At 45.0% G+C, this 21,425-nt stretch overlaps 1 protein-coding gene across 5 annotated transcripts in view; it reads left to right on the top strand.

Annotated features, from left to right (window-relative positions):
• The window catches only part of ACSL1 (acyl-CoA synthetase long chain family member 1), a 72,120-nt gene that overhangs the window by 22,818 nt on the left and 27,877 nt on the right, over positions 1-21,425 (top strand). For 4 of the 5 annotated variants that reach the window (XM_017506903.2, XM_017506906.1, XM_017506905.1 and 1 more), the window contains exons 2-4: positions 78-304; positions 15,784-15,898; positions 19,845-19,909. In XM_017506903.2, the coding sequence (XP_017362392.1) occupies positions 110-304; positions 15,784-15,898; positions 19,845-19,909 (375 nt within the window). In that variant the 5' untranslated portion in view covers positions 78-109. Of the gene's footprint in view, positions 1-77; positions 305-15,783; positions 15,899-19,844; positions 19,910-21,425 lie in introns of those variants that run through there. The other variant, XM_037730883.1, reaches the window with a different exon arrangement.

Here is a 21,425-nt window from a genome sequence, read left to right as displayed (position 1 = left end):
GGCCTTTGGGAATTCTGGAGTTCTGGAGAGGAGTCCTGCTTCCCTGGAATGAACATGACATTTTTCTCTTCCAACAGAATTCAGCTTAGAGAACTATCAACACAGGACAATGCAAGCCCACGAGTTGTTCCGGTATTTTCGAATGCCAGAGCTGGTTGACTTCCGCCAGTACGTGCGTACCCTTCCAACCAACACACTTATGGGCTTCGGAGCTTTTGCAGCACTGACCACTTTCTGGTACGCCACGAGACCCAAAGCCCTGAAGCCACCATGTGACCTCTCCATGCAGTCGGTGGAAGTGGCGGTGAGTGGAGGGCCCAGCCTGTCCTCATGTGTTTTCTCTGCATTTGCATAGATGAGTTAAGCCCTGTTGAATGTGATATCAATCAAGATCACAATCACAATCAAATATTTGTTTGTGAGGGCACTTTATAAGTGGAAATGTCCTAAACAAACAAATTATTGACAGAGGTACAGGGCAAAATATAGGCACAGGGACAGATGAGATATGTTGGTTGGGTGTTTACCTCTAGTCACATGGAAGCTCATTCTAGAAATCACGTTGAGTTTCTGCCCTGTGCTAGGCACTGTGGTCAGCCCAGAGGATTCCACAAGGAAAAAGACAGCACAGAGCCCCTGTTCTCACAGGGGTTAGATTCTGGCAGGAATGAGAGTTATCAAACAAATGTTACCACAAGAATGTTTGCACGTGCATCTAATACTTGGTGCGTCTAATACTTACAACACATCCTCAGGCTGTTGAAAGGGACTTTGGGATTTCAGGTAGAATGGGGCTGGCAGAAGAACGTGGCTGCAGAATTCAGGGTAGGACATGAAGAAACAACGCTTAAGAGGCACGTCTGGCTGGATTGCTGAGTGCTGTGGTTGTGTGTGTGACTTGGGCAAACTGGAAGCTGTGCGCTCTTGTTAGGAAAATGAAACCAGAACGCAGGTGATTAGGGCTTAATAGGTGGGATGGCATAGGGAAACCTTAGGATCTTTTGAGGAAGATTCTTTCTTAGTGCTCCTGCCCTCCCTGCCTTCCCTAGTGAGAAAGGCGGGGTGTGGAGAAGATGAGGAGGCCGCATGCTCAGTAGTACTTCTACTCCTCACTGTTTTTTGCCTTTCTCTGTGGTCACTTGCTTTCCCCTACCCAAGTCAGTCACCCTTTAGTGTTTCCCGTGTTCAGCAGATACGCAGAAGAACGTTGTGAAACGTTGTGAAACACAGGATCCTCCCATTTACTGCTTCCAGATGTAAGAGATGGAGGGCCTTCCCCACCCTCCGGGGCTGACCGCTGCAAAGGGAGTGTGTGCCCTTCTACATAAAGTCCTGGCTGGAGTCAGCATTTTGTTATTTATAGGATTCTAGGTCTTTGTTTTATTTTAGACAAGTTCTTGGATTCATTGATATGAAACTCTTAAAATATATAAAAGATTATTCAGTCTAATTCATGCCAAAATATAAATATAGAATGACTGAACTACTGCTGAGAAAAGTTAATTTTCTACTTGATTTCTATTTAGAAGGTCAGGGTACCTTAATGTTTCACCTCAGCTAATCACATACCAGTAATGAGTGGAATCTCCCTTTCCCTAAGGGATTCCTGTGAGGTTCTGGCTTTCCTTATCTACTGGCAGAGCACCTGATGTGTCACGGCAGCACTGCCATCTCTATGAAGAGTTGTTGGCAAGTGCAGAGTTAAGACATGTATAATTTAGCAGTAATTGTAAGAAATGAGTAATTCCTATTATATGAGAAATTGTGGAGGCACTTAACGTGTGGTTTTAAGACTTTAGCTTAGCATAAAGGCATTGTGCCTTATTAAAATAATTACAAATGTCCTCTATAGAACAATTTAAAAATTCGGATATGCAGCAAAAAATGAAAATCTATAATTTTACTGCCCAGTAAAGAGGCTTCCTGATTTTTCTCTGTTTATAGAAAATTGATTTAGCTCTTACTTTCAGAATGTGTGTGGCTTAGAAATAGATACTAAGCTTGCTTTGCCTTTTTAAAAAAATAAGTTAAAAATTTAAATTTAAGGCCGGGCACGGTGGCTCAAGCCTGTAATCCCAGCACTGTGGGAGGCCGAGGCGGGTGGATCACGAGGTCAAGAGATTGAGACCATCCTGGTCAACAAGGTGAAACCCCGTCTCTACTAAAAATACAAAAATTAGCTGGGCATGATGGTGCGTGCCTGTAGTCCCAGCTACTCGGGAGGCTGAGGCAGGAGAATTGCCTGAACCCAGGAGGTGGAGGTTGCGGTGAGCCGAGATTGCGCCATTGCACTCCAGCCTGGGTAACAAGAGCGAAACTCCGTCCCAAAAAAAAAAAAAAATTTAAAAGTAGCCGTGGAATTATGGTGCTTAATAATTACAGATGCTTTGATATAGCTAGCATCATCCAATGGACATCTAGGACATGGAAAGAGGAGCTTGAGTCATTTCATAAGGCACTGGTGAAGAACCTGTGCATCTAGAGTGCTACAGGGGCTGGCAGTCGGAGTGGAATATTGTTGCTCTGTCCCTACTTTGAAAACAAGTAAGCAGGGTTTACCATTTCCCACCCTTACTCTGCATCCGCATCTCACATGCACAATTTTTATCACCCTCCTCATCCAATAAAGTTTACATGGACAATAAAATGAGAAGAACCTGCATTTTTTGGTTTAGCCACTTCTCATCACAACCCACGCTGGCTGTCACCCAGCTACTGATTTTTAAGGCAGTAGCACAGAGGTTCTTTGTAAGTTACACCTTTCGAAATTTCCTTTTAAAAATCAATATTGTAGGGCTGGATGCAGTGGCCCATGACTGTAATTCCAGCACTTTGGGAGGCCAAGGTGAGAGGATTTCTTGAGGCCTGGAGTTTGAGACCAGCCTGGGCAACATAGCAAGACCTCATCTCTATAAATTTTATTTTAATTAGTTGGGGTGGTCGCTCATGCCTGTAGTCCCAGCTACTCAGTAGACGAATTGTTTGAGCCCTTGAGTTGGAGGCTGCAGTGAGCTATGAGTCTGCTGCTCAATCCAGCCTGGGCAACAGAGCAAGACCCTGTCTCTTAGAAAAACAGAGGATGTTAGCACTCATGCTGGTGACCTCTAATGAAGACCTAAATTAGAGAACGGGACAGACAAGCTGGGTTAGGAACAGAAACCAAAAAGTGTTTCCTAAGTTTTGGAGCCTGGACTGATCAGGGCCCTGTCTGAAGAACCATGTCCCTGGGTCTGGAGTGGCAGCTCACAACCATAACTGTGACTCCCTGCATGCCAAGGAAGAACTTCCATCTTCTGAAGGATTTTCCTCCTGCTGCTTTGTGACTTTGATCAGTGGATGGAAGCAGATTTGGTGGGTTTGGTTTGTTTTTACATCACTGTCACAGATGATGCAAGATTTCCGGTGTCAGCTGATGTTCCGGTTTAGCCTGGCGAAATGTTTTAGCCTGCTCAGTTTGAAGCCCCATGGCCCCCTAGTGAAAACGGTCTTCACTGGAGGGACTGGAACCCCTTTGGGATCGGCCAGAGCCTAGACACACGTGGTTGCAGTTAAGCAAAGTACAGGAACATGTTGGAGTGGAAAGGGACCAGGGAAAAGAGGGATGGGGCAGATGTGGGACTGGAATCCAACTTACGCCAGGCAGCCTTGGGCAAGTTCACCAGGCTCTTCTGACCTTCAGATTCCTTATGTGGAAAACAGAAGGGACAGTACGTTTTCTCCTTCAGTGTTGCTAAGAGGACTGAGTATGCAATGTCTGCTTGCCCCACAATAAGTAAACAGCAAATGTTAGTTTTTTCCCTTTCTCTTTTAACCTTCACATTTTATACACAAGAAAACTGAGTCCAAAGAGGTAAAATTGTATCAAACAGTTAGTGGAAGGCCCAGAACTCTGTTATGTTGCCCTTATTATAGTAGTAGAAAATTGTATATTATAACGAGGGCTTTGGGGAAGGGGGCAGTAACCCAGGATAATGAAAGTTTTGGAATCTGTCCAGATCAATTTGAAGAGTCAGTGGCTTGAGCCTCTGAACCCAGGAGCAGCCTTTGTTTATTTAGAGATGGAGTCTCGCTCTGTCGCCCAGGCTGGAGTGCATGGTGTTACAGCTCAGTACAGCCTCAAACTCCTGGGCTCAAGCTGTCTTCTCACCTCTACCTCCGAGAGTAGCTAGAACTATAGGCATGCACCATCATGCCCAGCTAATTAAAATCATTAGTTTTTTTAGAGATGAGGTCTTGCTATGTTGCCCAGGCTAGTCTCAAACTCCTAGGCTCAAGCAATCCTCCCACCTTGGCCTCCCAAAGTGCTGGGGTTACAAGTGTGAGGTCCAGCGCCTCACCTAGAGCAGGTTCTCTTGAAAATGGACATACAGGCAAATGAGTCTAAAGGTAGTCCTGGAAATGGAAGGAACAAAAGGGACAGGTGAAATAAAATCAGAGTCTAGGTTCTGTTGGGTATCGGATCAGAAATTGTCAAGAATTGGGTAGTGGGCTTAGTGGGCTGGGCACAGTGGCTCATGCCTGTAATCCCAGCACTTTAGGAGGCTGAGGCAGGTGGATCACCTGAGGTCAGGAGTTCAAGACCAGCCTGACCAATATGGTGAAACCCCATCTCTACTAAAAATACAAAAATTAGCCAGGTGTGGTGGCATGAGCCTGTAGTCCCAGCTATTTGGGAGGTTGAGACGGGGGAATTGCTTGAACCCGGGAGGCAGAAGTTGTAGTGAGCTGAGATCATGCAATTGCATTCCAGCTTAGGCGACAGAGCAAGACTCCATCTCAAAAAATAAAAAATAGAAAGAATCAGATAGTAATGAGGACTGGTATGAAAGGGGCACAGGACTGTGAAAACCTGAGCGGTTCTGCCCTTCCCTCATCCTCTGTCCCTGACCCAGCTCAGACATAGGTGGAGTCAGAGCAGAACTTGGACCTGATAGAGTTTCAGGTCCACCTATCAGAGGTTGAGAGATTTAGGACATGAACCTTTATGAACATAGATGAGAACCTTTGTAATTGCTGAAGGAGGTAGTAGTGCAGGCAAGTCCTGTGCAACACCTGCTGCTCCCGGTTCGTATGGACCCCTACGACATTCACAGAAGCCCAGACTGTCTGAGATGTTCTGGAGGCTACCTTGTCTCACATTCAGCACTGCACCAGCACAGCCAACCTGGCCCTGCTCTGGATTGGAAGCACCCTCAAAGGGTGCTTCCTGTGGAAGCAGTTCGCTGGACTGAGGTGAGCCACTGGAATTTTGGATAATGGGCTCTGGTGTCACCTGGGAATGGGAATGGCTCCTGTGTGGTCCTGTGTGCCAGAGGAAGCCATTAGTGATGAGCCCCATGCAAGTGGCATCTGCCCTTTTTCTGCTCCTTCTAAGCCAGCGGCATGGAGACCCTCCAAAGAGAGTGTCTGAGTTCCTCTTCTTAGGAGAGAGGTGGCATGGTGGCGTGAGATGACTGACTTGTCAAATTAGTTCAGAAAGATTTTTGACAACTACTACAAGATTATAATTTACTTAAACAAAAACCTGTGATATTTGTTGTTTGTTTTTAAATATTAGAGAAGGGAATAAATTTCAGCAAGTTTATGCCTTCAAGTCTTTTCTAAGACTTAATTTTAAGAATATCAGAACCTGGATTAAGGTTTACTCCTGGTGACTAACCCAGTTAGTCTACCACAGATTCACTGTTTAGACTATTATCAGAGCAGGTTCCAGCCTGGGTTCTTATCTTTTAATACATAGAACCAGTTCCTTGAGCATAGCTGATCCTGTTTCCTACTTGGATGACTAAATTTCACGCCATTAGTCTCATGATCTCCAGGTCACATGCTGGCTGGTAGCCCTTTTCATGAGAGACTGAAATGTATATATCCATATGTTGGCATATATATATGGTTAGCAACTTGCTTTAGCATTTTAATCCTGTGCTTCTTAAAGCCTGCTACAGAGGATGCGACACTTTGGGTTTAATTCTCCACAGCTCACAGAGAATAGTTGTCAGATCTGTATTCATTCAGCAAGGACTTGAGTTTCTCCTGCATGATATGCAAAGTACCAGGGCAGAACAGGATGGCGCCTTCAGGGAGCCCCAGGCCAGCAGGAAATACTGCCCAGACCCCATGCCCTTGGCAGAGGGTGAGAGCCATCTTAAGACTGAGAGCAATCAATGCAAGTGACTTGTTTTCGTGCCATAGAATATAGGATTTGGAAGAAGCCAACTAAAGGTGGCACATCCAGGCTGTGGAAGCAGTGCTCAGTCAACAGCATGGTTTTACAGTTCAAAAGTCACGGCCCACACAGCCCTTCTCAGCGTCGTGGCCTTCATGAACAAACCACAGACCTCCCAGCTCACATGCATACTGCGACAAGGACTGGTGTCCTTCGTCCATGTTTAGAGGGTGTATATGGTGCATATTACTGAGTAGGATTTCCCCATGTGGCTGGTGGAATCCCTCATTTCACATAACCATACGTCTCACACTTGTATGCATGTAAAGGCCCACTTGCAAACTGGGAGAAGTAATTTTTGCAGGAGAAGAGAACAGCTCGTTGATTGATAAGTTTTTATGAAGACTCACACCTGACTTGTGGAGATAAAGCAAGTGCAGGCCTATAGGGGTCATGCCAGTGGAAACACTCAGGGTGGCGAGGCACCCTTTTGGACTTGAGTGGCTGGGGCCCACTGAGCGTGAACTGTTGTTGATCCGGGCAGGATTACACATGTCTGTAAGGCAGACATCTGGGGACAAGCCCAGGTGGAAACTGCCGGGAGAGGGCAGGAAGGGAGCTGTGCAGGAAGGGCAGTTGGGTTGGGTTGGATGGTGATGTCACTCGCCCTCACTGACACCAGCCTGGTGGGTCTGTAGAAGGAATGTCACAGTCAGCTGCAAGATAGGGTGATAGATGAATGAATTTGAACCAGGTGGGAGGTAGCAGGTAAACACGGAGAGGAAGAGAGAAGTAGTAGGAACAGTAGTGGCCTCTGGTTGTTTCTGCGGTTATTTGTAAATGTGACCTAATAAATACTGTTTCTGCAGTCATTTGTAAATGTAAACTTAACTCTCATCTCTGGGAAGCTTTGGAACAGAAATCAGTTATCCGATGTGTATTTAACTAGAAGTGTGTGAGACTTCAGAAGAATCTCCTGATCCAGTGCTCTAGTTTCATCTTTGTCCCTCATCTGTATGTGAATCTTGGCTGGTTTTAGGCATTAACTTCCATTTACTTACCATGTGTGGTTGTGGATTCCAGGTCACTATTCCCCATGGCCTGTTCTTTCATGGTTTTGATAGCAATATAATTGTGCAAGTGGTCAAATGAAGATGGGAGCAAAGATATCCCCTTTTAATTCTACCCCTAGCAACTTTGCTGACTTGGTACTCAGGGAATTCCTGAAAAGTATTCCAGCGTTTGAGGGCATTTCCTGCAGGCAGCCCTGGCCATAGGGGCAGTGGAGTGGTATATTAGTCAGGGCTCTCTAGAGGGACAGCACTACTAGGATGGATATGTATCTATATATATGTGTGTGTGTGTGTGTGTGTGTTCATATGTATAAGTTTATTAAGGAGTATTAACTCACATGATCACAAGAGCCCACAGTAGGCCGTCTGCTAGCTGAGGAGCAAGGAAGCCAGTCCGAGTCCCAACGGTGAAGGACGCGGAGTCTGATGTCCAAGGGCAGGAAGCATCCAGCACGGGAGAAAGATGTAAGCTGGGAGGCTAAGCCAGTCTGGTCTTCACATTCTTCTGCCTCCTTTTTATTCTGGCTGTGCTGGCAGCTGATTAGATTTTGCCCTCCCAGATTAAGGGTGGGTCTGCCTTTCTCAGCCCACTGACTCAAATGTCAGTCTCCTTTGGCAACACCCTCACAGAAACCCTGAGGATCAATACTTCGTATCCTTCGATCCAATTAAGTTGACTCAGTAATAACCGTCATAGGTGGGTGGAGAGTATGCTTAGAGGGCTGTTATTCTTCAGAAATGTTATTCTGGCAGGGCAGGGTGCAAAACCAGCGTTTTCATGCCCTGAGGTAATTTTAGCACCTTTTCTGAAACTTCATGAGCTTCTTAATAACAAATTATGAACAAATCTTGCTAAATTACTTTTTCCTTATAAAACTCACATTATAGGAAACAACTGAGTTGCTCTCTAAGAGACTGTAAGACCTGTCTGCTGACTTAGAGACGTTTTTAGGTGGCTGACTTAGGTAGGAAAGTGTCAGCACTGGTAATGAGCAATGGTGGTTGTCGGGGGCGCCCTGCAGGGTGAAAACTGAAGGCATAGTTTCTGATCTTTATGCCAAGACCAGGCCACAGGAGTATTAAGTGCCTGGCTTAGGAATTCAAGGAAAGAAAGAGGTTGATTGTTATCTTTGAAAAACTATTTCCGGGCTCCTTTTACCCAGGAAGAAAAAGCCGAAGGTCCTACGGATATATAGGGAATATGATAAAGCAGACCTGGAAACACAATTTGACTTTGTACAAATGATGCCACTTCTCAGAGGCTTCATCAAACAAAGGACGTATATACACGTAAATGACAGAAACACGTGCTGTAGTATTTGCTCATGTTTGAAAATAGCCTCCCCCAAATGGAGCTGACTGGTACCAAATGAAAAATGACCAGCGTAGGCCGTCTGTGTTTCTTGACAAAATCCCTTCAGCAACCAGTGTCCAAAAACCGACCAAAGGTAGTAGATAGGAATGTGGCTTCTTTGACTAGGCAGAAGTGAAGCAGAATGCCTTGTATATTCAAATGGTTGACATGTAAAAATTCTACTGGCAGTCCTGTTTTCTGGAATGAGTGTATTTGTAGGAATTTGGATGTTTGACTTCAGATTTTCTTCCCTTTCATCGAGGTGGGAGGGTAATACTTTCCCTCTTGTGGTCAGCTGATTTTTTTTCTGGTGATGAGATATTTTGCAAAGTACCATGTCAGCCTCCTACCCCTACCCTGTCCCTCTTCAGCAAATCCTCTGATTGGGATAGTGGGGAGCCAGGAAGTTGGAAACTGGAGATGAACTAGGAATGAAAAGAAAAAAGGTTCTGAGGATTAGAGGCAAGTGTCGAAGAATCAGAAAACCCAGCCAGGCACATGTGATCTGGACCCTACCTCTTCAAGGATGAAGGATGTCTCCACACACAAATAAAGGCCGTGTGCATGTTTGGGTTTGGGACCTGGCTGTGAACCGTAAAGCAAACCTTGATATATCTGGATGTCTCACTGAGCTGGGTTCAAACCTCTGCTCCACTACATGGTGGACATGGGGCTGAGAATGGAGGCGGCCCCTGAGTCTGAGCTTCCTCATCTGTAGAGGGCCTGGCCTTTAGCAGGCTCTGTAGACATTCCCTCGCCTTTCTGTCTTTGCTGCACGATGTCAGGATAGTTCTGTCCTTTCTGCTGGGAGGAAAGGATCTTGGGAAGTCAGCTAGTTAAAAATAGTGAGCATGAATAGTGAGCATGAGGACTCATTGTTACCTTGTGACATTTACAGTTCACTGTGTTGGGGGTGGAATCTGGAATTTTAAAAATATCTGTCCATTGTCATTTATAAATTATCGTGGAGAGGGAGTTGCCCAGAGGCTGGCCTTTAAAAGACCTAGTGTAATAGATCAGAGATGTAGTTAGCTAGATACGAGAACTGACTGCCAGAGTTCCTCTCTGAAAGGTCACTGGATGGAAAAGTAGTTTTGTGTCTGTTTACAAAAAGCAGCACGTGACGGTGTTCTGAGCAACCTAAGATGCGTGTAAGATGTAAATGCTGGGAAGGATACGGTTGGCGCTCTGCATCCATGGGTTAAAAATATTCCGTGGCAGTAAATGGATGGTTTTGTCTGTATTGAACACAGACAGACATTTTTTCCTTGTCGTTAGAGAGACTATTTAGAGGATAGGAAAGATGTGCCTAGGTTATATGCCAGTACTGTGCCCTGTGGATTTGGATATTCTAGAGGGGAACAGCTGTATAGACCACCTGGTAGGTATTAGAAGGAACAAAAAGGAATCATTTTTACCCCCGGACTGTGGTTCTTCATGCTCCTTTGCATCCTAGAGATGGATCCCGCGTTAGAACCCAGCCGCGTCTTTGGTAATCTCTTTAGAAATCACTTGGCTCTGCCTCTCCCCCTTCTCTTCCTTTCCCTGCTCTCTCTCACTCTCCCCTCCTTTCTCCCTTTCGCCCTGCATCCACCCCCCATCCCTCTCTTGCATAAACAGTAACAACACACAGTCATTTAACTGCTATGCCCTGTAGTGCCCTTTGGAGATGGAGACTTAGGAGACCCTGATTGGTAAAGCTTGAAATCTCTACCCCTAAGAAATCCTCAAGGGCGTAATTTGCTTTTGCATTTAAGGAGGAGAATAGCACAAAATACCTGGCCATTGTGTTCCTATTAGTTAAATACTGGTGAGCGTTCTGGCCTTGGGAACCTTTGATATGCAGATGTTCAAGGTTTCAGGGTTTTCTGCCCTTCGTGCCCCCAGGGGAACTTGGACTTGTTTCCTAATTCAGCCCCTGTGGGGCACTGACCTCGGGAGGAACCTTAGCTGGTAGAGGTGTTGTGGAATATACTTGTGACCACAATTTCACTGTAGTGGGTTTGACTTACCATCTTTTTTTTTTTCAACTGGGAAAACTGTATAACCACTTTAAGGAGGTCTGTAGCAGAAGAAATAAAATATCCATAATGCCTGTTGACTCACTGGCTCATGACTGTTGTCCTGCACATTCAGTTGGGGTTATCTGCTTTGCTTACCCTGTTTCTTGAGCCAAGCGACTCCCACACACACTGCCCCCTCTCCCCCCATCAATAGGTTATGTTGGAAGGCCATAAAGGCCAAATTTAAGCAATTTTTAAATTTAAATAGGCGTTCCTAGAAATAGCCACTTGGACATACATAATATAGTATTTAAATCCCCAGCTTTTGAAGTGACTCTATCTTGCAAAACCTACAGAGGTCTTTTGGGCTCCAATTGTTACAGCTGTGCTTCCCAGCACTCGGCTTGCAGCCCCTTGCTTATGTAGATATAACTAAGGTTGCTGAAACTCGGTTTTAAATATAGCATTTTTGTTCAAAGAATGGTAACACTTGGCGGGGTACAGTGGCTCACGCCTGTAATCCCAGTACTTTGGGAGGCTGAGGCAGAAGGATCACTTGAGCCCAGGAGTTTGAGACCAACCTGGAAAACATAGTAAGACCTTGTCTCTACAAATAATTAAAAAATGAGCCAGGTGAGGTGGCGTGTGTCTGTGGTTTCAGCTACTCAGGAGGTTAAGTGGGAGGATTGCTCGAGACCAGACGGTTGAGACCGCAGTCAGCCCTGATGATGGCACTGAACGCCAGCCTAGGCAACAGAGCACGACCCTATTTCGAAAAAAAATCGAAAAAAAAAAAAAAAAAGAAAGATTAATTATTGGAATGTGTGGTCCTTTCATAGAGCTGTGGATTTTGAAGCACAGATATTAATGTTTTGTGCCCTTCCCCCTTCTTATTCAACCCCCTTTCTTGAAATGATGGTTATATCTGACAACTGAATGACAGTATGACCTTTTATCCAGTATCATGGAGCCTTCAATTAGTGTCTCCTTTTGGCAGATGTCTCATTTACTGCTTCATTTTCAAACTTTTCTCATTATTCTAATTGCTGATCAGTGTAATAATAAATATCACGCCCCAGGTTACAGTGTCAAGATGATGCTTTGTTGGGGATATCATTCACTTCTTTCACTTTGATTTAGCTCGTTTGCCTCCATGTTTCACGGATTCCAAAAGATTATACGCCACCAAAAACATAAACCTAACTAACTAATTATTTAGCTAAAAGTTTGTTATAAAATGGTCCTGCAGAGCAGTGGTTCTCAAAAGAAAATTTGGGAAGTTGACCAGGGAAAGGTAGTTGGCCTGTCGTGAAGAGATGTGGTCTCTGTATGTCCAAAGCTAAACCCAACCTCTTTTCTGAAGCCTACCCCAGTGCCCAGCCTTCTGTTTGATTAAAGGGAACAGTTTTCCTTCTCAGCCCTCCTTCTTTTTGTCTACACCCCATTGCCTGTCAAATCCCGTTCATGAGTGCTGCAGCACGCCCAGTGTCTCGGTCCTTCTCTGCTCCCCACTGCCACCGACCTAGCCAGGTCTGTAGGAGTTGGCTTCTCTCCAGTCTCTCCCCTCCCTCCTGTTCCACACACCGCTTCTTGCAGATTTCTTTCTAACCCATTAGCCCATCTTTACCACTTCCCTGTTGGGAGACCTTGCTGTCCCTAGGAAGGTGCATCTCAAACTTTAGTATCCCCCCAGAGGGCTTCTTAAAGCATTGCTGGGTTGCACCCCCAGAATTTCTGATTCAACAGGTCTGGTGTGATTTGCTTTCTTAACAAGTGCCAGGTGTTCCCCAGACCACACTGTGACAAAGAACCTTGGCTCTCGGGTGGGCCTGTGCACCTGAGCTTTCAGTCCCACTTCTTTCTGCTCATCCTGACTCTGCCTGCACTCTTCTGCACAGCCAGTGTTCCTTGGAGTCCCTCTGGTCACTCAGAGACAAGACTTGGGCTCCTTCAGAACAAGGATGTGTCTTGTTCACCTTATGCCCATCTGCCCATTCATAGCTAGGGGTACTCCTCTGCTGAGTGCAGAAAGTGGTGTTGCTTTTGAAGAGATAGCCTTGAAAAAGACCATGAATGCATTTCTATTGTGTCAAGAGATATAGAAGGTACCATCCTAAGAAGAGCATTGTGAGGACCTCCCTGTGCAGCCAGGCCTGCTGCATCTCCAGGCCATGTTGAGACAAGCACACTTCACCATGCATCTGTCGTACTTTTCTTATTTCTTTTCACTCCCTCTCATTTTTCCTATTTTCTATCATTTTGTCCTTTCCTCCTTTCTCTTTCTACCTTAGCCTTGGTGCACTAGGTGTTTTTGGCGGCATCATAGGTTGAGGAGGCTTCTGATACTCACTACAAAGCCACAAAATTCCTTCTGAATTTCAGCCTATTTGTTGGCATCAAGATTGAGGTGATAGAGGACTTGTACTATAGTTAGAGCATGTTACTGGGTGCACGAGTAATATTCGACACCATCATATTTTACAGGAAAGTTCTTCTTTAACAAAAAATAACCCTGTAAGTAGATTCATGATGTCTCCATTTTACAGAAAAGAAAGCAGACTCAGCGATTAAGTAATGCAAGATACTGAAGTGAAGATATTCTTCCATTCTTACGCACACAAAGAATAACTTTTTTGCTTTATAAAGTAGCTTAATAAGGATGTTTGGAATCCCCAGCACTTTGGGAGGCCGAGGCGGGTGGATCACGAGGTGAAGAGATCGAGACCATCCTGGTCAACATGGTGAAACCCGTCTCTACTAAAACTACAAAAAATCAGCTGGGCATGGTGGCATGTGCCTGTAATCCCAGCTATTCGGGAGGCTGAGGCAGGAGAATTACCTGAACCCAGGAGGCAGAGGTTGCAGTGAGCCGAGATCGCGCCATTGCACTCCAGCCTGGGTAACAAGAGTAAAACTCTGTCTCAAAAAAAAAAAAAGAATGTTTTGAATCATGGCTATAGGTGTTAGAAAGTTTCTGCCAAGAGAAAGAAGACAGTGTGATGATTAAAAGATATGATTGGGCCATATTTACTCCAGAAAACTATTTGCAGTTTTGGATCAAGAGGTTACACATATGTAGCACACAGTAGGTATTGACAGAATGTCTATAAATGTATAAGCATAGATAAAAGACTGGTAGAAATTTACCAGACTATTAATAGTAATCATTTTTCCTTGATGTTCTTCTGTATCACTTAAATGTTTGTTTTTTGTTTTTGTTTTTTGAGATGGAGTCTCGCTGTGTTACCAGGCTGGAGTGCAGTGGCACGATATTGGCTTACTGCAACCTCTGCCTCCTGTGTTTAAGCGATTCTCCTGCCTCAGCATCCTGAATAGCTGGGACTACAGGTGTGCACCACCATGCGCTGCTTATTTTTTTGTATTTTTAGTAGAGACGGGATTTCACTTTGTTGGCCAGGATGGTCTCGATCTCCTGACCTCGTGATCTGCCCGCCTCGGCCTCCCAAAGTGCTGGGATTACAGGCATGAGCCATCGTGCCCAGTCTTAAATGGTTTTTAAGCAGTATATACATTATAACTTAAGGGGGGACAAAAAGCAAAAGAGCTTGTAGGAAGAGGAGTGGATAATCCTAACAGAAGTAGCAGAGCCTGTGGAAACAGATCAGGCAGTCATCACCTTCTAAGGGGTCTCCATGTCACTACACCCCCTGGCACCCATTCATTTCCTTCTCAGCGCTGCCTGCCCAGACTGTCTGCTCTGAGACTTAGGTTTTCTCCCTTGTTTTTGGTGTCTCCTGTTTTCTTAAGCCAGAAATGATCTCATCCACTTTTGGACAGCTCTTTCCTGTTGGTACCAGAAGTTCTCATATCACAGTCTAATTTCTCCAAGGGTTTTCAGACTGTTGCAAAAGTGAAGGCCCCTCTCCGAAATTAAAAAAAAAAAAAAAAAAAAAAAGCCCCCCCCAAAAAAAAAAAAAAAAAAAAAAAAAAAAAGATAGGCTCTCACATCATAGTCATTGGGCTTTTATTCATCAGTCTGTAAAGAGTGCTTTTTGGCTTTCTGTGGATGTCTGGATGCGTTCCAGTGTCCTTTGGCCCCAGAGGACTGAGCAGCTCACAGTGGAGACGTGCCACCTCTAGAGACTACGGCTGTCACTGTGGGAGGCTAGGCCCTGCCACCTTACCTACATGGTTGGGAGTTCCTACACATAGCAAGTATACTTAGGAAGCCAACAGATGAAGATGGCCTAGAGAAAGGTGCACATCGATGTCAAATCTGCATACCTATAAATGCTGCAAATAAAACTAGTAAAAACCTGTCTCTGCACATTCATATGTTTTGCAGCTGATGATTTTAACTGTTAGAGATGCTATGCAAGGAAGTGCAGTGCAAGGAAGTGAAGTTTCTAGCAGATGATATTGTGGCTGGTGAGGAGCTAAAACAGTGGAAATCATCTCAAAAAGAATTATAGGTAACATTTTAGAAGTATAAGCAAGTGAGGTTCGTTGCCACCAGGGCTGAACAGGGTCAGTCCTCTGTGCCGTGGGTGGCAGTGGCTTGAGGACTGGCAGTGTGTGTAGTGGTGGCGGTTTCTGGTTCTCCTCTTGCTCTCTTTGGCCTTATCCGGCAGGTCCAGCACATACAGGTCTGTGAACCTCTTTTCTTTTTTGACAGCCCTGTTGTCTTAGGCGTGTTTCCCTGAAGCCTGTGCTTACCTGCAGGTGAATGATTGGTTTACATCAGCACATTGCGCTTCAGTCATTCAGCAGACCCTGAGCAGCCATTCTGCAGGCAGCCCCTGGAGGGGTGCTTATATACAACATAAATTATATATATATATATATATATATAAAAAACATAATTGTATGTTAGACTTCATATTTAATTTTTAAACATTTTATTTTTTTAATGGAAAAATACAAATTTTATGTATTTATGGTATATAATAGGAACAAGTTCAGGACGTCTATTTTTAATAAAAATGGTGACTATATGTTCACTGTTAGTTGGTGACTGTAGTTAATAACAATGTACTATATATCTGAAATTACTAAGAGAGTAGATTTTAAGTGTTCTCATTACAAATAAATGATAAGGATGTAAGGAGTGGATATGTAAATTAGCTTGATTGAGCCATTCCACAGTGCATACATATATCATCACATGATGAAGGATCTTTATTTTTAACGCTTTCTTCTAACATGCTCCCTTTTCCTTTTTGATAGGGTACTGGTGGTGCTCGAAGATCCACACTGCTTGACAGTGATGAGCCCTTGGTGTATTTCTATGAGGATGTCACAACATTATACGAAGGTTTCCAGAGGGGAATACATGTGTCAAGTAAGCATTTTCCTGCATCTGTGTGGCTGCTCCTTGCCATTTTTCATGAAGAAAGAGTGGCCTTTCAGAAATACACATTTGCTCCTATCTTTCACCTCCTTAATATCGCTCAGGCCTCTCTGTCTCCTCTGTAACTTCCCCAGTCAATCCCAAAGCCCACTGGACCCTCTAGATATTCCCTGTGGCCCCAGGGCCTCCATGTTCAAATATATGAGCATCATGTCCAGTATTTTATGATGAGTCACATGTTACACCAGTGCACGATGGGCTCTGATGTTTCCTGCAATACAGAGATCTGTTAAACTGGGCCCACTCCAGCATTTCTCATGCTTACTTGACCATGAGACCCACATTTTGAGAAAGAAATACTGACATCCCAGTATGGCAGGATTCTGTTAGAGACACTTGGGAAATGTTGGCTCATGGGATTACCCTTCATTACTAACTGTGGCATAAGAAACCCTGTGACATCCAGCACACCTCCTTTCCAGTCTCTGTCCCTCCCAGGCATCCTGTATATGGCCCTCAGGTCATACTGAATTTCCTGCAGAGCCACCACTACCTCTGCTCTCTCCCAGCCTGGAGCCTTTGTACAGTTTTTTGTTGTTGTTTTTTAGAAACGGGGTCTTACTTTGTGGCCCAGGCTTGACTCAAACTTCTGGCCTCAAGCGATCCTCCTGCCTCAGCCTCCCAAAGCATTGGGTCTACAGGCATGAGCCACCACGCCCAGCCTTGTGCACTTTTTTTCTTGATCATAAAGCCTCTTTCTACCCCCAGCCTGGGTGCTTGATGTATTCTTCTTGATCTTTTAAAACTCTCACTGCATTTTACCTTTTCTCTAAAACCTTCCTAGTCTGTTGTTTTCAGCCCCTACCTCCTAGTGAGACATTTCTTCCCTTTTCCCTCCCAGCACATTATATTCTTTCTGCATAACCCCTGATGGCACAGAGGTGTTCACCTGGCATTCTGCCCCCTACCCCCCAGCCCGAGCTCCTTGAGAACAGGGTGGCTGTGAGTTATCTCTTTTCATAGCACTGACAGTGGCTGGCACCCAGTGGGCACCCCACTAATGCATCCTCAATGAAGGGAGGAGTACCCTCTGGTTTTCCCAACCCTCTTTCTATTTTAGCCACTTCGTTTTTGCTTATATCAGGTTCGTCTCTGAAAATGGTCTTGGAATCCATGCTTTGTTATTTGAATCATCTGATGTTTATCTTTAATTTGGGCCACTGCCAGCTAGATTGTAGTCTCTTTATGGTCAGGAACCATGTGGTATTGCTGCCTCTGTCCCTCATGATATGTTGCGTGTAATACGCACTCAAGAAGTGCCTGTTGTTTTTTACTTGACACTGGTAACATTGGGTGCCTTGGCACAGTGTGTTTGTCCCGGTGTTCCCATAGCAGGTACGTTAAGCCCCATCACAAAGGAAAAGCAAGCTTACTTGTGTATTATTTAATTTATGAACATTTTCAAAGTTGGTGTCAAGGTCAGCGTTTGTCTGTGATAGTTAATATCCATCAGGTGGATCAGCCTAACACATGACATGTGAAAAAGTGTGTGTGTGTGTTCTTTTTCAGCATCACAGAGCATGTATATGGTAAGTCCTCAGTTAATGTCTTTGATAGGTTCTTGGAAACTGCAACTTGAAAACGAGTATAATAAAACCAACTTTCCCATAGGCTAATTGATGTGAACAAGAGTTAAATTCCCACAGCATCTCTCTAGTCAGAAAAACATCACCAAACTTCTAAAGACCACACTTCTTATATTAAACACTGAAATAAATGTGAGTGATACATACATTTAGGAACAATTAATAAAAACAAGTAAGATAAGTATTTACCTGTTTATTCTGGTTCAGCGTCATGGGTGACTGGAGCCCATCTGGGCAGCCCAGGGTGTCAGGTGGGAACTGCCCTGGCCAGGACACCCTCTCGTAGGGCAGCTCATACTCACACCCGCTCATACTCTCCCACTGACCCACACTCCCTAGGACCACGGGGATGCACCAGTTCACCTCACAGGCACAGCTCTGGGATGTGGGACAGACTCGGAGTTCCCAAGAAAACCACCAGATGTGGGGGAAACATCGGATATGCATGATATGCCCTTTTGAGGACCTGCCACATACATGTAAATGTATATACGTTCATCTAGGAGCATGGTGACTTACATTATGCTTTTGACTCTTCTGATCTGAAGACAAGTCACATAACTTTTCTTTGGTCACTTGCTCTCCCTGGAAAATGAAAGTCCTTCTATGGGTGTGTCAGAGAAGGTGGAGGAGAGCAGGTCCAGTCTTCCTGATCTGGACTCACTAAAGGGAGCTGCTGTGCAGGTCTCGATTTGCTTTTTTTTTTTTTTTTTTATTTCTTAGGCTACTGTAGAGTTAAACTTCTACAAAAGGGCAAAACCCAGCATTTGGATAAGGGGCAGAAGTTTGTTGAATGATAGAAGGAGCCCGCGTAGAGTTTTTAAACCTAGTACTTTGAAACTGCACCGAGGCAGCCATTTATAAAGATGGAGCTCCCTGCTTCTCAGTGACTCTCATCTCTAGCTGTTCTTTTGTGCCATCAGGGAGCTTCTAAAAAATACTGAGACCTAGGCCCCATCCCTGTCCAATTGAGTCAATAATGCTGAAGCCTGGGCATCACAGAGCCTAGGTATAGTATTAAGTTCCCCCGGTCAGCCTGAGGCTTAATGACAGTGGTTCTAGAGCCGGAGTTGGCGTACATTTTCTGTAAAAAGCCTGATAGTAAATGATTTTGGCTTTGGTACCATAGGGTCTTGGTTGCAACTATTCAACTGCAGTGTCACACAGAACAAAAATGAATGAGTGTGGCTGTGTGCCACTATCACTGTGTTTACAGAAACAGGCAGTGGGCCTGATTTGGCCCTTGGCTGTAGTGTGCCCATCTCTGTTTTCGAGGAATAAAATTGCATCATTTCATACGGCTAATGCAGTTTTTTCCCCATCTGGAAACAATACCTGATTGGACTCATCTTGTATGGCCCTGTTTTTTTATAGTCTCTGTAAGTTGGAGAGGGCCCGAGAAGAACTCTTTTTGTTTTCATCAGGACTGTTTCTTGGGATGGCAGAGAAATCAGTGTGCCTGGGCTGTCACCTCCCCAGCCACGTGGCTGACTCCTGAATCTGCGTGTGCAGCACACTGCTGTTCTCTGGGGCCTGATCTGTGTGATGGGGCCAGCCCTGCCTTCCGTCCTGCTTCCTTAGGTCCTCACATCAAATCAGAGCCCCCTCACGAACACTCAAACCTAACATGCCAAAGCCAGATGCATTTTGATCCCCTTTTGCTTCTTTGAAACCTGAATGGGAATCTGGACACATCCTGATATTTCCTAACTTTTGCTTCACAAATTCCCCTTCACGTCCCCTCATTTTGCATCTTTTCTTTGGTTTTGTTTTTCTGCAATCATGACTTCACCCACGTAACTAGGATTCCAGGCAATTCTTGATACCTTTGGTCATCAGAATTTGGACACATAAAGAATTATATTTTCCTTTCCATATTCTGAGTTAGGATGCTCCGACTTCTTGCAAAGTGTTGACGAATGCCTCTTCTGAAAAGGTATCTCATTTCCACTACAGCAGGGTCTCTTTACCACCCACCTGCTGACTCCTAGTCTAAACCAGTAGGGTGGTAAAGAGGAATTCACAAATTAAGTGTCCTTAAGAGTTGGATTTTGCCTTTTCTCCCCTGTCCCCCTCTCCTGTCGCACTTAAACAAAGCAGAAATAAACAAGCAAATAAAAAATCAGACCAAAACTGAGGGAGAAAACATTTCCAATCTGAAGTCACCCTTTCTTATCTGAGAACTGAAGTTGAGCCTACCTGATATTTAGTAGAATAGGGTTGGGATACAAATTAAAATCTAGGAAAATTTATATGTGTTCAGCCCATCCATTGTTCCTTCTCTTTTTTAGATAATGGCCCCTGTTTAGGCTCTCGGAAACCAGACCAACCCTATGAATGGCTTTCATACAAGCAGGTGAGTTTGTATGAAACAGGCTCTGTGGGCTACTCTTGCTAGCAGGGATGCTTCCGTAAAGTGTATGTGCTGGACCAGCTCAGAGCATTGCCATAAGCATGGGGCGTCCAAGGAGAAACCTGACACAAAGGTTTAGGGGGAATGAGTTAAGGAATTTAAGTAGTAGTTCAAAGCACTGATGTGGATACATTGTGAAGTCGAGTATAATTTTTAAGATAAAATTCTAGAAACTGCTCCTCTCCCGGTCCCCCTAGCGGCATAGAATTATTGCTCTCCACCTACGGAGTACCGGAAAAACTCAGAAGTTGGAACATGGAAACATGTCCTCATTTTACAGATGAGGAGAGCCTGTCCCAGGAAGAGAGGTGACTCACCCAAGGTCATAGCTGGTTAGTGGCAGAACCAGGACCAGAAGCAAGGCCTGTAGCCTCTTGTGTGGGCTCTCCTAGTATGTCCTGCTGACCTTCAAAGCTATCTTTGGCCATCTCACCACCCATACCCCCAGGACAGCCGTAGGGAGGAGCATAGATGTTGGGGAAGACACTTGTGTTAATGTAGGAGCACAAAGGAAGCTGGGCTCTGAGTGTAGTGTCCCTTGTCAGTCTCTAGTCCCCACCCGTCGATGGCTACAACTGTTGAAACAGCGGTTCATGAGTGGCAGTAGCAGTGCAGGAAGACGTTGCTGTTTATTTTTATTTTTATCATGATTACAATGACTGTAGATGCCACGGCTCTTCCCCAGTCCATGTGGCACCCTGGGGCAGGCAAGCACCCCAGACGTGCCAGCTCTGTTTTGCTGCCTGCTGCTTCCACACAGCTGTCCAGTAAAGGCTCCTGCTGCTGGCTCCCTGTCTTCTGTTCTAGGAGCAGGTAGTCCTGCGGATTCATGAATACAAATGCACTTTCTCCATCGGGGTTTTGTGTGAAGGGCGGTTCAGGAGCTGTTGTGTTTGGGGTGCATCTGTGGAAGGGATCATTCTCTGCAGACGCAGAGCCACACTCCTGCAGTAGTGCTTGTTGGTTCTTCTCAGACCGAAGTGCACGAGTTCTCCCCAGCCATCCTCTGGGGTCGACAGGATGCAGAAGGCTTTGCCTGAGAGGTGTTCATCTGTGACTTCTCACACCTGCCCTGTAGAAGGAGCTAGGATCAGTAGCTCACATGACTAGAAGGATTTCCCGTTTTTATTCTGTCCTAGCAGAGCCAAATAGTAGTTTCCTGCACAAATGTAGTTTCCGGGATCCCCCATTTTCACAAGTGTGAGAACAGCTTGTGTGTGCTGAACACATAGCATTGCATGATGGTCCTGAGGCCTCATGGAACCCTCCGTGCCTCCTCGGTTGCTTCCGTTGTTTATTGGCTGGAAGAGGGAACCGTCCATTGCAGATTGGCGTTTTCAAGGCAGATTGAAAATCACTGGGGTTTCTGAAGGTGTGAATCTATGACTTGCATGCTTCATTTGGAAATGGGTAAAGATACAAAACTGAAGCCAACTTGGATTTGCACATTCAAATCTTT

This window comes from Cebus imitator, unplaced genomic scaffold (assembly GCF_001604975.1).
Source record: "Cebus imitator isolate Cc_AM_T3 unplaced genomic scaffold, Cebus_imitator-1.0 Scaffold365, whole genome shotgun sequence".
NCBI classification, from domain to species: domain Eukaryota; kingdom Metazoa; phylum Chordata; class Mammalia; order Primates; family Cebidae; genus Cebus; species Cebus imitator.
The sequence above is the reverse complement of the archived record's forward strand: the minus strand, read 5'-3'. Positions and strand labels throughout refer to the sequence as shown.